The sequence below is a fragment of the Aquarana catesbeiana genome, linkage group LG05, assembly GCF_042186555.1.
Source record: "Aquarana catesbeiana isolate 2022-GZ linkage group LG05, ASM4218655v1, whole genome shotgun sequence".
In the NCBI taxonomy this organism is placed as follows: Eukaryota; Metazoa; Chordata; class Amphibia; order Anura; family Ranidae; genus Aquarana; species Aquarana catesbeiana.
The window spans coordinates 241,188,105-241,202,811 of NC_133328.1; the positions used below are offsets into that span (position 1 = coordinate 241,188,105).

Genomic DNA, 14,707 nt, shown 5'->3' on the forward strand with positions numbered 1-14,707 from the left:
GGGGGAAGTATGGGTGCTGCAGAAGTTGTGGGTTCCCAATTAGGATTGGCGAATGCAGCAGGAAGGGCATTATGGGCACGACGGGCCTGTGTTTGTCTTCTTTTTGGTGGCAGCGGGACACTACTTGTGCTAGCCACCTCACCAGCTTGAACTGCACTTATGGGACTCGCCACGTCACCAAGTGTTACTGCAGTGCTGGTTTGACTACGACCAGGGTGTTCTAGGCTGCTGGTGCTTGCCAGTTCACCAAAACGCTACCAAAAAAAACTGTTAGCGATCGCAGGGATCAGGCCCGACTCTGCGAACGCTGCAGTTATGCGTTTAGTGTTTTGTAAGTGACAGTGATCGATCGATACTGCACTTGGGTGGGCTGGGCAAAACGCAGGTGCTAGCAGGTATCTGGGCTGATCCCGCTAACACTGCGTTTTTGGGAACCCTAAACTGCTGGGGACGCTAGCATAGATCTGATTGGATCAGATATTGATCCATTCAGATACTATACCACTAAGGGAGGTGTACGGTGCGTGCGTGGGTGTTAGCGGTACTGGCGCTAACCTGACGCTGCCTGGGGCGACGCAGACCCTAAAACCTAACTTATATCACCGCCAGGCGATTAGGGGGCTAAACCTTTATTCGGTAATAAACGGCGGGTGCCCTGACATTATAAAAAATAAACTAACTAACCAGCGTCACCCGTAACACTTATACGGTGATCACTGGTGAAAGGGTTAACTAGGGGGCAATCAAGGGGTTAAAACCTTTATTAGGTATTATATGGGGGTCCCTGACGCTATAAAATGCTGACGGCAAACCTATATATTTACCTCCCTAACTAGCGTCACCAGTGACACTAATACAGCGATCAGAAAAATGATCGCTTAGTGACACTGGCGACAGGGGGCTGATCAAGGGGTTAAAACTTTATTGGGGGGTTCCCTAGACCTAAAGGGGGCTAACACTAACTGCCCTACCACACTAACTGTCACAAACTGACACCAATGCAGTAATCAGAAAAAAAAAAAAAAAACTGCTTGGTGTCTGTGACGGGGGGGGGGGGGGGGTGGTGATCGGGGGTGTAATGTGTGCCTGGCGTGTTCTACTGTGTGTGTGTTGTGCACTCACTTGGATGTCTTCTCTCCTCGGCGCCCGCAGGAGGCAGATCACGTACAGGTACGTGATTTTGCCTGCCCGTGCCATCCTGCCGTAGTATATCTAGGGGTGATCGGGGGTGTAATGTGTGCCTGGCGTGTTCTACTGTGTGTGTGTGTTGTGCACTCACTCGGATGTCTTCTCTCCTCGGCGCCCGCGGGAGGCAGATCACGTACAGGTACGTGATTTTGCCTGCCCGTGCCATCCTGCCGCAGTATATCTGCGTGAGGCGGTCGGCAAGTGGTTAAAGAGTAACATTCCCCTCTGGGTGATTTATGTACATTACAAGGATTTTACAAACTTTGTTGCAGATTCCTACCTTTTGTTATTCTGAAGAAATTCTGGTCCTAAGTATTCAGACCCTTTGCTCAGTATTTAGTAGAAGCACCCTTTTGATCTAATACAGCCATAAGAGTTTTTGGGAAAGATGCAACAAGTTTTTTACACCTGGATTTGGGGATCCTCTACCGTTCCTCCTTGCAGATCCTCTCCAGTTCTGTCAGGTTGGATGGTAAACGTTGGAGGACAGCCATTTTTAGGTCTCTCCAGAGATGCTCAATTGGGTTTAAGTCAGGGCTCTGGCTGGGCCATTCAAGACCAGTCACGGAGTTATTGTGAAGCCACTCCTTCGTTATTTTAGCTGTGTGCTTAGGGTCATTGTCTTGTTGGAAGGTAAACCTTCGGCCCAGTCTGAGGTCCTGAGCACTCTGGAGAAGGTTTTCATCCAGGATATCCCTGTACTTGGCCGCATTCATCTTTCCCTCGATTGCAACCAGTCGCCCTGTCCCTGCAGCTGAAAAAACATCCCCACAGTATGATGCTGCCACCACCATGCTTCACTGTTGGGACTGTATTGGACAGGTGATGAGCAGTGCCTGGGTTTTCTCATACATACCGCTTAGAATTAAGGCCAAAAAGTTCTATCTTGGTCTCATCAGACCAAAGAATATTATTTCTCACCATCTTGGAGTCCTTCAGATGTTTTTTTAGCAAACTCCATGCGGGCTTTCATGTGTCTTGCACTGAGGAGAGGCTTCCATCAGGCTACTCTGCCATAAAGCCCCGACTGGTGGAGGGCTGCAGTGATGGTTGACTTTCTACAACTTTCTCCCATCTCCCGACTGCATCTCTGGAGCTCAGCCACAGTGATCTTTGGGTTCTTCTTTACCTCTCTCACCAATGCTCTTCTCCCCCGATAGCTCAGTTTGGCCAGACGGCCAGCTCAAGGAAGGGTTCTGGTCGTCCCAAACATCTTCCATTTAAGGATTATGGAGGTCACTGTGCTCTTAGGAACCTTAAGTGCAGCAGAAATTTTTTGTAACCTTGGCCAGATCTGTGCCTTGCCACAATTCTGTCTGAGCTCTTCAGGCAGTTCCTTTGACCTCATGATTCTCATTTGCTCGGACATGCACTGTGAGCTGTTAGCTCTTATATAGACAGGTGTGTGGCTTGCCTAATCAAGTCCAATCAGTATAATCAAACACAGCTGGACTCAAATGAAGGTGTAGAACCATCTCAAGGATGAGCAGAAGAAATGGACAGCGCCTGAGTTAAATATGAGTGTCACAGCAAAGGGTCTGAATACTTAGGACCATGTGATATTTCAGTTTTTCTTTTTTAATAAATCTGCAAAAATGTCAACAATTCTGTGTTTTTCTGTCAATATGGGGTGCGGTGTGTACATTAATGAGGAAAACAAACGAACTTAAATGATTTTAGCAAATGGCTGCAATAGAACAAAGAGTGAAAAATTTAAGGGGGTCTGAATACTTTCCGTCCCCACTAATATATATATATAATATATATATTATATATATATATTATATATATATATATATATATATATATATATATATATATATATATATATATATATATATATATATATATATATATATATATATATATAAAAATTTTATCTCCCCACGACAGTGGTGTTACCCTTTGAATTCTAATTATTCAATACAAGTCCAGGTAACCACTGCAATACCTATAGGCTCTCTCCGAATGCATACAGTCAGTCACTTTCAGGCAACTGATCTCAGGGAAAAAGTCTGCCATGTGGGGTTTTTTATGCCTGACAAATATTGTGCTCAAAGATTAGACTGGTAGCTCTGCCAGCTTAGCTCACACAATATAACTGAGCATCTTTATGCATAAAAATTGGAGAAGAGATTATTTGGCTACTAGTCAGGGGTGTCCTCTCTAACCTCTATTGTATGCTCCGGTGGCTGAACCGTTGGCTATTCAAATCTGGTCCTCTCCCAGAGTCCACGGTTTGCAGGGGGGTGACTTGATGGAAAAAGTGGGGCTCTATGCCACTGACGTGATACTCTATTTGGCAGATTCTGGCCCATCCCTTCTGCAGGCCCTGGACCTTATAGAACAATCTAGAAATTCTTGGGTTTCAAAATTAACTTGGACAGGTCCCCAATTCTCCCCATTGACTCCTTCCCTTCATCGGTAGAACAGGCATCCTTGCCATTAGAGCAGGTAAATAGCATCAAATATTTGGGAGTGCATGCGTCTAGGTCTCCTGCCAAGTATATTGCTTTTAATATGGAAACCCTCTTCCCTCTCCTTAATCCCAGGTATGGGCCAAGCTGCCATTGGGGGTTATGGTCAAATATTAGTTTGGTGAAGATGGTTCTACTGCCTATAATTCTGTATGTACTCTGTCATTCCTTGGTTTACAGTCCACTTTGGTACTTTCAGAATATAGATACAATTTTACAGTCATTTGTCTGGGGGAATGGTAGGCATAAACTAGCATGGTGTGTACTTAAAAAAACCCAACTTCCTTAGGAGGCATAGCCCCATCAGATCTTGGTTTATTTTATCTGGCTGCCCAACTTTCACACCTATACTACATTGACAAAACAGATACAGTTAGGTCCATATAGATTTGGCCATGGGCACAATTTTCATCCTTTTGGCTCTGTATGCCACCAGAATAAAATTAAAATGAAACAATCTAAATGAATTTGAAGTGCAGACTTTCAGCTTTAATTCAAGGGGTTAAACGTAAATATCAAGTACAAATTTTAGGAACTGCAACCATTTTTATACACAGTTCCCCTATTTTCAGGGGCACAAATGTAATTGGACAAATGAATAAAATCATAAATAAAATGTTAAATTTTTAATATTTTATTGAGAATCCTCTACAGGCAATGACTGCCTGAATTCTGGAACCCATGGACATTACTAAAGACTGGGTTTCCTCCTTTCTGATGCTTTGCCAGGCTCTAACTGCAGCTGTTTTCAGTTGTTCTTTGTTTATGGGTCTTTCTGAATTTAGTTTTGCCTTCAGCAAGTGAAATGCATGCTCAACTAAGTTGAGATCAGGAGATTGACTCTGCCATTGCAGTATATTATACTTAATTTCCTTCAAAAGCCCCTGGGTTGCTTTTGCAGTGTGTTTTGGATCATTGTCCATCCGTACTGTGATGCGCCGTCCAATCAACTTTACTGAGTGTTTGCTGACAGTATATCTCTAAACACTGCAGAATTCATCCAGCTGCTTCTGTCACATCATCAATAAATACCAATGACCCAGTGTCACTGGAAGACATGCATGCCCATGCTATTACACTGCCTCCATGTTTTACAGATGACTTTGTCTGCTTTGGGCCATGAGCTGTGCCAAGCTTTCTCCACACTTTTTTCTTCCCGTTATTTTGGTACAGATTCATCTTAATTTCATCCGTCCAAAGATTGCTTTTCCAAAACTGGTCTGGCTTTTTTAGATGTTTTTTGGAGAAGTCAAATCTGGCTTTTCTATTCTTCAGGCTTATAAATGGTTTGCACCTTGTGGTGAACCCTCTGTATTAGCTCTTTGACAATGATATGCCCACCTCCTGGAGAGTGTCCTTCACTTGTCTGGATGTCGTGGATGGGTTTTTCTTTACCATAGAGAGCATCCTGTGTGCATCCACCACTGTGGACGTCCAGGCATTTTTATGTTGCTGAGCTCACAAGTGTGTTCTTCTTTCCTCAGAATGTACCAAACTGTTGATTTGGCCACTCCTAATGTTGCTGCTATCTCTATAATGGATTTGTTTCATTTTGAAGCCTTACAAATGCCCGTTTCACTTGTATGGACAGCTCCTTTGAACGCATGATGTAAGTTCACAACAATAGATTCCAAATGCAAATACCACACTTAGAATCCACTCCAGACCTTTTACCTGCTTAATTGATAAAGAAATAACAAAGGAGTAGCCCAAACCTGGCCATGAAACAGCTTTTGATTCAATTGTCCACTTACTTTTAGTCCCTTGAAAAAGGGGGATGGCTATTCTTAAGAGCTGTAAATCCTAAACCCTTCCTCCAATTTGGATGTACATACCCTCAAATTAAACCTGAGAGAGTGCGCATTTCCAGCCCATATCCATTATATAACTGTAGCTTGAATATGTTGTAGTAAATACCAAAAAAAAAAAAAAAACTAAAATTGTGCCGGTGTCACAAATAATTCCCCACGTTTTCATATGGATACTCCCCTTTAGTTCTACAAGTTATTGCCTGAAATTTTATCTATTCCAGATCAGAGACTTTGGTTTTTAAAAAGGTGTATATTTCCTCTAACATCTATTATTGAATAGGGAATTTAAGACCTTTGATGTTCTGAAGCAAGAGTTTTCCTGCTACCTCAAGGTGCGTTGACCAGTACATACCCAGTCATTTCCTCTTTTGGCTCTATTGGAGGTGAAACACGGGGGGGGACCCCGTAAATCAATCCAATTGGGCTTACTTTATTAAATCTCATTGGGAGAGTGATATAGGGGCTATTGAGGATGAGGAATAGGAGGAAGTATTAGACTCCTGTAAAAAATATCTCACCCAACTTTATATTGTTCATAGGGCATATCTCACATCAAAAGGACAGGGAGGGAATATTTCCTTTATTGCTTGAGTAGGGTTTATTTTTTGTGCTGCCAGCCATTGGACCAAGTGTGCAGGCTTTCAATATCATTGTCTTATGCTTTCCTAGTACTTTCAATGTCACCAGGGGGTTGTTCCTTTAGATTTAGTTTTTATATACAGTGGTACCCTGAAATACGAGCATAATTCGTACTAGAAGAATGTTTGTAATCCAAAAAACTCGTATATCAAAGCAAGTTTCCCCATAGGACTCAATGTAAACTCAGATAAATCGTTCCAGAGTGACTTCTATTGTATGCAGTACCGCATGTGGCCAGAGGTGGGGGGGGCACGGGAAACACTCGGAGATTGCTCAGATGCACTCGGAGACACTCGGGAACGGAGTGCTTCCAAGTGGCTCAGAGTGCATCCAAGTGGCTCCGAGTGTCACCGGCGCCCCCACACCTCTGGCCAAATGCAGCTCGTTTGGGGAGACATCGCTCGCAAACCGAGTCAGGATTAAAAGAAATAATAGCTCATATTGCGAAACATTCATTAACCGCGTTACTCGCAATACGAGGTATTACTGTATACTATTTTGTATTTTCCAGTATTTTTGACTGTAACCTTGTGCTGATCATCCAACTTCTTTTCATAAAAAAAAAAAAAAAAAAAAAAAAAAAAAAAAAAAGAAAAAGGAAGAAGGATTTGGCAGCCCTCAAATATCTAGTTTAAAGGGAACCTGTCAAGATAGAAATATGGGATGTCACTGCTTTTTTGCTTCAAAACATAATGAGTCACTGGCCCAGAACAAGCATGCAGCCAATGAACATTTAAGGACAACTGATGAGCATATATTAATTTTGGGACAGTAATTCACTAAGTGGAACTAGTATAAGGCTGACCTTTCCATATTCCCCTTAAGGCCGGGTTCACATATGTGCAGGTCACAGTTTCATGCCTGGGCTCCGGTTTGTTCCTGTTCACCGGTTAAGGTCTGAATTTTTGCCCGAATTCGCACCTGAACTGGACCCAAAAACGCAGAGGACCCCTTTGCAATCTGCGCTGCACCCCGGACCTGTGTGAACCGGACCCATTGAGGGACGGTCACACTTGCATGTCATGCAAATTAGATGCGATGAAAACCGCATCCAATTTGCACACATGTGAACCCAGCCTAAGGGTTCCTTTTTACAGCTCAGAGAAACATGATTTTGCAACACAACACTGGTCATACCCAACTACATAGCACTAATGTCATTGTTTTATGGTAAATACTTACGTATAAATTGCATCCAATCCCGCCATTTTCATTTTCAGTAAACGATCTTTCCAATAAAAGCGTGGAACACGTGAATAATGAATGCTTCCTGAAATATATTGGAATGGCTTTCCATCTTTGCAAAAGCAATTGTGTTTGTAATCTATTTCAAATGTTCTTGCAGAAATTTCCTGGAAAAAATAAAATCATTAGCATTTTTTAACACTAAAGAATTATATTTCTACAGGGTGTTTTTTTATCCTATAACAAGAAAATATAAGATTAGGATTTTTGGTACTCACCGTAAACGTCATTACTAATGTTCATTGAGGTACACTGCCCTGTATATTCACAGCCTGACAGTATACGATTGCCTACAGGAGGATTGGGCACAAGGAGCTTGTTCACATGTGCTAAAATGGCAGCAGACTGGTGTCTGTTGTGCAGGGGCAACGCTTTGTGTTGGTACAATGCAAGGCACTGTTTACATCTTTTTTTTTTAACACTTTTTTTCATGTCACAAATTGACATCCCATTCCCTTCTAAAAACAATGCAACATGTCTGGATTTTTATGTAAATAGCTACAAAAGTAAAATGGGACTTCTAATAACCAAAAGACAACTGATCAGATAGAATTAAAAGTCCATTTTGGCAATAATTGGGCAGGGAATATCATGGTTAATAGGAGGCTTGAGAAAAGGGCTGTTTGCTCAGGATGTGTCGCCTGCCGCCAATCCCACCCATATTCGTTGTCTGTTCAGTGTATTAAACGCCGCTCCACAGCGTGCACACTGTGTGGCTTATATACACCTGTCAGACCAGGGCCAGCTTTGCTCTTATCAGAGGTGTGGTTTCTATACTGGATTGGTTTTCTGCTGCTTCTGGCCACATTTAACAACATCAGTATGAACAGGTTTCTATTACGGATAAATCTCGGAGTCCTGCTTTTCTTTGCTTTGCAACATACCGCAGCCCAGCTCAGCTCAGCGTATCATTATGGTGGGAACATAGCACATAGAAAACCATTGTTTTCAAAGTGCTCTGGCATTGAACCTATGTTGATCTGTGCAGATCAAACACAGCTCAACTGATGTGGTGTGAACAGGAAAAATGAAAGTTAAACAAAACAACGGCCAGCTCTATTTTTTTATACTCCTGTACAGTTCAGTTGTAGCAAAACAATGCAAAAAAAAAAAAAAAAAAAGAAGGAAGGAACATTCTCTCTTTTAATTTTAACACTTCCTTATAATTCAATGTAAGTGCAGACCAGCGGGGGAGGGGGGGGCAACAATCAAACTCCGTCACGGTTCAGTTCAATTGGTCCCAGTGTTAGTACATCCTGATGGCTCTTACACACTAAGAAAAATCGGGCAAACATTTTCGTCCAAAAAAAAATCTTTGTACTATTTTCATATAGTATGTACACAACTTTCGACAGCCGATTACGAATTTTTGTACGAAAATTCCCGAAGCGACAAACTCCAAAATGTTTCTCGTATGGGAGCAGAACAAACAATTTTCATTTATTGTGTACCATTTTCGTACAAGAAAAATCAGAAAAGAAAGATTGCGCATGATCAGAAACAACAAACAAAAAAAGCCTTCGTCGTACGAGAATTTTCATTCATCGGTTCTGATTTGCTGTGAAGACAAATTGGAGGAACGTTCGTGTGATTTTCTTATAGTGTGTATCCCACTTAAGAGCTATAGAGAATGTTTGTTATTTTAGGGCCTTTTCACACAGGTGATTAGATCAGGTCTGCCTGTCAGTTTTTTTTAGGCAGGCCCGATTGGATGGCCCATGCATCTCTATGGACCGGCAGGTGTATAACGGACCTTTGCTGAGTCCGTTTGCTTCTGGCCGTCCACAGAGCGGAACGGGGTCTGTGTGTCTGTTCTGCATAAACTGAGTAGACACAGACCTGTCACCCGCCCCTCTCTGCACTGATCAGCAGGGGATCTGTGAGCGGATCCCCTGCTGATCAGATCGCAAACCACCCATGTGAAAGGGCCCTTATGGCTAACCTTCAGCTCTAAAGCGAAGTACTTTCTAGTTGCAGCTTTTCTATGTTTTTCTTTGCTTGGGCCATGTGTGTCCGGTTGGATTGGTGGTCACATGAATGCTCTTTACCTTAGAAACTGCCAGTTCTTTTTGCCTGGGGAATACATCTCTATGTAGTGTGGAGGTGGGTGGGTTTTTGCACATCATGAGCTCCCTTTTTAAAAGTTGACGTGTGTGTGTGTGTGTGTATAATATATATATATATTATACACACACACATATATACATATACACATACATACACTGTATATAGTAACACTTCCGGCAAAATACTGTCAAATTCTTGAGGGAAATCTGCTGCCCTCTGCCAGAAAGTTTTCAATAGGAAGAAGGTTTACCTTCCAACATACAGTGGTTAAAGGAGAAAAGGGTGAATGCCCTTGCATGGCCTAGTCAGAGCCCAGACTTAAACCCCATTGAAAATCTGTGGAATGACCTGAAGACTGCAGTCAACAGTCACCATCAAATCAAACCAAACTTGAGTAGTGCTGCAAAGAAAAAGTGGGAAAATATTGCAAAGTCTAGATGTGCAAAGTTAGTCATATACCAAGACATATACCAACAGACTAAAGGCTGAAATTAAAGCAAAAGGTGATTCAACAAAATGCTGGCACGGGGGGTGATCCTTTTAACCAATTCAGTGATTTTGTTTTTCAATTTTTTTCCTGACATGTTGGTGTTAGATCTTTCACTTGGATGTTATAAGTCGCAGTAAGTAAATACAGCTGGATATAACAAAAACTGAGTGTCTTCATTTCAGGCTGCAAAGCAACAAAATGTGTCTATTTTAAGGGGGGGGGGGTGATTATTTTTTATGTCCACTGTAGATACTCTGTCCTATTTTATAAGAATTTTTTTTCCAACAATATTTTGTTCCTTATAGTTATATCCTAGGTTTTATTTTTGTGTCCTTCCTATCATGGTGGTTGGAGATTGACCATTTCACTCCCTGGTTTCTGGTACTCCATATGGTCATTTGCCTTTGGTTCCTGGATTAGGAGAGAATTATATTATAAAATATATCATGGGTTACACTTTGAATGGTAGCTTTGAGTGCAGAAAGTATATTATAATGTAGGATCTGACAGTAGTTCAGGGCTCCATCCAACAGACAGGAGGTTTGTGCATAGGAGTCAGGACGACTCCAACCCCTCTCCAGGAGCCCAAGCGTCTGCATGAGTCAGCAGCTAGGAGCTGATCGATATTAAGCTATGAGAGAGCTTGAGTTTAAGGAACTGTGGGCACAATTTATTAACCCACTTCAGCCCCAGAAGATTTGGCTGCTCAATGACCAGGCCATTTTTTGCGATACTGCGTCACTTTAACAGACAATTGCGGTCGTGCAACGCTGTACCCAAAACACATTTTATATCTTTTTTTTCCCCACAAATAGAGCTTTTTCTTTTGGTGGTATTTGATCATCTCTGCGGTTTTTATTTTTTTTTCGTTATAAACAAAAAGAGCGACAATTTTGGAAAAAAAAACAAAAAAAAAAAAAAAAACACTTTTTACTTTTTGCTATAATAAATATCCCCATTTTTTTTTAAAAAAAGCTAATTTTTTTCCTCAGTTTAGGCTGATATGTATTCTACATATTTTTTGGTAATAAAAATTGCAATAAGTGCATATTGATTGGTTTGCGCAAAAGTTATAGTGCCTACAAAATAGGGGATAGATTTGGCATTTTTTTTTTATACTAGTAATGGCAGCAATCTGCGATTTTTATCAAGACTGCGATGATATGGCGGATACATGGGACACTTGACAATTATACAGCGATCAGTGCTATAAAAATGCACTGATTACTGTATAAATGTTACTGGCAGGGAAGGAGTAACACTAGGGGGCGATCAAGGGGTTAACTGTGTTCCCTAGTGTGTGTTCTAACTGTGGGGGGAGGGGACTGACTATAGGAGATGACAGATCGTGGTTCCTAGCTATTAGGAACTCACGATCTGCATCTCCTCTCCTCACAGAGCTGGAATGTGTGTTCACACACACACATCCCTGTCCTGCCGCTCATGCCCACGATCGCGTGTGGCTGGCGGTCATTGCTTTCCTGCTTCAAGGAGCCGACCTACAGCTACAACGGTCTGCGGGATCGTGCCGATCTGCCGCAGTATAGCGACAGCAGCTGGGCAGCAAGTGGTTAAGCGATATGTTACCACATTCGAGTATGCGGTAACATATCGCACAACGTTTAAAAGAAAAGAAAAAGAGGAATTTTTTTTTATGACGAGAAGAAACTCTCGTCATAAACTCGCATGCGTTATCTATTTGAAAATACCGCATGACAACGTGCAGTATGTTATCACAAGCATCTAGTTTTTTGAAGGGCAAGAACGGAGGCTGTGTCATACCTATTAGCCAACCTGCAGATATATTTTGAGCTTCGAAATTCTCATAGATTAGGGATTGGCGTAATATGTGTGCATCATGCACAGATCCCAGAAATCCTGATGTTGAGGCTGCATTGATAGGTCTAGCAAAGCTTTTCATGCAAAATAGTAGCAGTCAATAAAAAGTTGCAGTATACATGGGCAGGGCAAAGGGGGTGGAGTCAGGCGTGGAGCTGGGGGAGTTGGGCGGGAAAATGAGGGGGGGAAGAGGACTGGGAAATTCCCACAATCTCACCTGCAACCATCTGGTATGACGCTTTTCCAAAAAAAAAAAAAAAAGCAAGGCTGACAGTCACTTGGTCATGGCTGGTGTGGCATGACTTCTCTGTGTAGAACCCCCAAATATATATTTTCTTAAAGCAGAGGCCCTGGAGAAAATTGTCAGTTAAAGCGACGCAGTGCCGTTTCGCAGAAAAATGCCAGGTCATTAAGGGGGCAAATCCTTCAGGAGCTGAAGTGGTTAATGCATTCTATGCATTAAAATAAAAAAAAAAAAAACGGTGTACAGCAGCCTTCCCCAGAGCCCCTAATACTTACCTGAGCCCCATCTCGAACCAGCGATGTTGCACACGAGAGCCTTGGCTGTCTGTGGACTCTCCCTCATTGGCTGAGACAGCAGTGGTCATCATTGGCTCCCACTGCTGTCAATCACAGTCAGAGAGTAGAGGGGGCGGGGCTGAGTCACGGCTCCATGTCTGAATGTACTATCAGAGCAGCAGCTTGGCTGCCCCCATAGCAAGCTGCTTGCTGTGGGGGCATTTGGCAGGAAGGAAAGGCTAGGAGTGCTGGCGAGGGACCCGAAAAAAGGAGGGAGGACCTGGGCTGCTCTGTGCAAAACCACTGCACAGAGCAGGTAAGTATAACACGTTTGTTATTTAAAAAAAAAAAAAAGTTTCACTTTAAGCCCCGGTTCACACTGCCACAACTTGTTATGCGACTTGAGAGTTCAAAGTCACGATAAGTCACGCCCCATTAACTGCAATGAAACTGTTCTAATCAGTACTACTCAAGTCGCTCCAACTTTGAAAAAGCTTCCTGCACTACCTTTGGTGTGACTTCAATACAACTTGCGCTGACTTTTGTTAAAGAAGCCGCGATGAAGTCACGCAGGGATGTCAGATTCAAAGTCGCGGCAGCGTGAACCCAGGCTAAGGTCCCTTCCACACTTTCTGCGACCTGAAAGTCGCACGATTTTGCCATGACTTTAAGCGATGTCTGTAATCTTGAGGTCTATGGACCTCAAATTGCATCAAAGTCAGACCAAAGTAGTGCAGGGACTACTTTAAAGTTGCACAGATATGAACGGTACTCATTGGAAATCATTGGGTATGACTTGTCCTGCAACAAGTCGCACAAGTTTGAAAGGGGCCTAAGTTGTTAAAGCGGATTCCGCCAAAAAAAAAAGTCAGCAGCTACAAATACTGCAGCTGCTGACTTTTAATATATGGACACTTACCTGCCCAGGGCGCCCACGATGTCCTCACCCGAAGCCGATCCATCCCTCAGCTCCTGGGTGGAGTTGCCGGCATCTTCGGTAAGGGAATCAGGAAGTGAAGCCTTGCAGCTTCACAGCCTGGTTCCCTACCACGCATGCGCTAGTCAAGCTGTGCAAACTCACTGGTCCCTGCTGTCTTCTGGGACCTGTGTGTCTCTCAGAAGACAGCGGGAGGGGAGGGGAGGGGCGGACATGGCGTAGATAGACGCGGATACTGCGGCAATCTATGCCCGGAAGTGAGAGCAAATACCTCGATTATACAAGAATCTGCTACCCCCTAAAAAGGTGCCAAATGTGACACCAGGGGGGTGGGATCCAAAAAGCGGAAGTTCAATTTTTGGGTGGAACTCCGCTTTAAAGCAGAATTCCATGTTTCATACCTGGCTGATCCCTGTGTAAGCTGGAAATCATTGTAGTAGGCACCACTACTACAGCAATCGGTGCGGTCTCCCAGGTCCCGTGCTGAATGGTTGCTCTTCTGCTTGGTGAACACAGAAGGTTGCTCCCTCAACATGGGTAACATTCAGAGAATGTGCCAAGAACACAATTCTGATTGGAAGAGGTGAAGATTGCTACATCACCACCCTGCCTTTCCACTTTGTCCAACCAGAGAACACATCATGTTCATTGAGAAATGAAAAGAGATCTCTGAATGAGGCCCTTGCAGAGCAAGTGACCCCCTATGATCTCCAGCTCGTCTATTCAGAGAACTCCTTGTATTGTAAAATACAGTTCCCTGAATGGAATCCTGCGAAAATCGCAGTGGTGCCTACTACAGCGATCTTCTGGTTTCCCAGCAATTACCCAGATATGGAACATACATATTTATAATGGTTCAATGGAACAATGCATAAACATCCATACCTGGAATTCAGAACGTTCTGTACATTTCCGTGTATCTCTGATACACACACCTGTACTCTATAGTGTTACTAAAGCCCTATGGAAATCCATCAGCCCTCTAGAGGGGGCAGTGTCAGTACAACTTACTATGCTGAGTCCTAGAAGCAGGAACAGTCCCCCGAGGTGAAGCCACATGATCACTGCACAGATCCCTCGATCTAAGGTTCCGGTCTCTGTACCACACCCGGCTCCCGGGACGGAGGAGGCACTGACCGATCACATGACATATCAGTCATGTGACCACTACAGGGCTGGGCAAATCCGGAGGGTGTACACAATCCGCAGAGTGATGTGTACGCCGGGCTGTGCTCTCATTGTACGCCGGGCTGTGCTCTCATTGTACGCCGGGCTGTGCTCTCATTGTACGCCGGGCTGTGCTCTCATTGTACACGCTGTGCTCGTCTGTACTGACATAACCTGAGGGGAATAGGCAGAGTGGCTGCTCACACCAGGCTCTGATATTGTGTGTTTCAGTTCCGGAACACTAAATATTGTATAAATATTATTGAGGAGGGATGGACAACGCCTGCACAAGTGGGTACAAACCAGCTTTAACCACTTCAATACAGGG

The 14,707-nt window shown here is 43.3% G+C and overlaps 1 protein-coding gene across 2 annotated transcripts in view; it reads right to left on the reverse strand.

Moving 5' to 3' along the window:
- Positions 1–14,395, reverse strand: part of GLB1 (galactosidase beta 1) — a 156,482-nt gene extending 142,087 nt beyond the window's left edge. The window contains exons 1-2 of one of the 2 annotated variants that reach the window (XM_073630640.1): positions 14,224–14,395; positions 7,298–7,467 (exon numbers count right to left, since the gene is read on the reverse strand). In XM_073630640.1, coding sequence (XP_073486741.1) covers positions 7,298–7,467; positions 14,224–14,271 — 218 coding nt within the window. In that variant the 5' untranslated portion in view covers positions 14,272–14,395. The remainder of the gene's footprint in view (positions 1–7,297; positions 7,468–14,223) is intronic. The other variant, XM_073630639.1, reaches the window with a different exon arrangement.
- Positions 14,396–14,707: the final 312 nt, after the last annotated feature.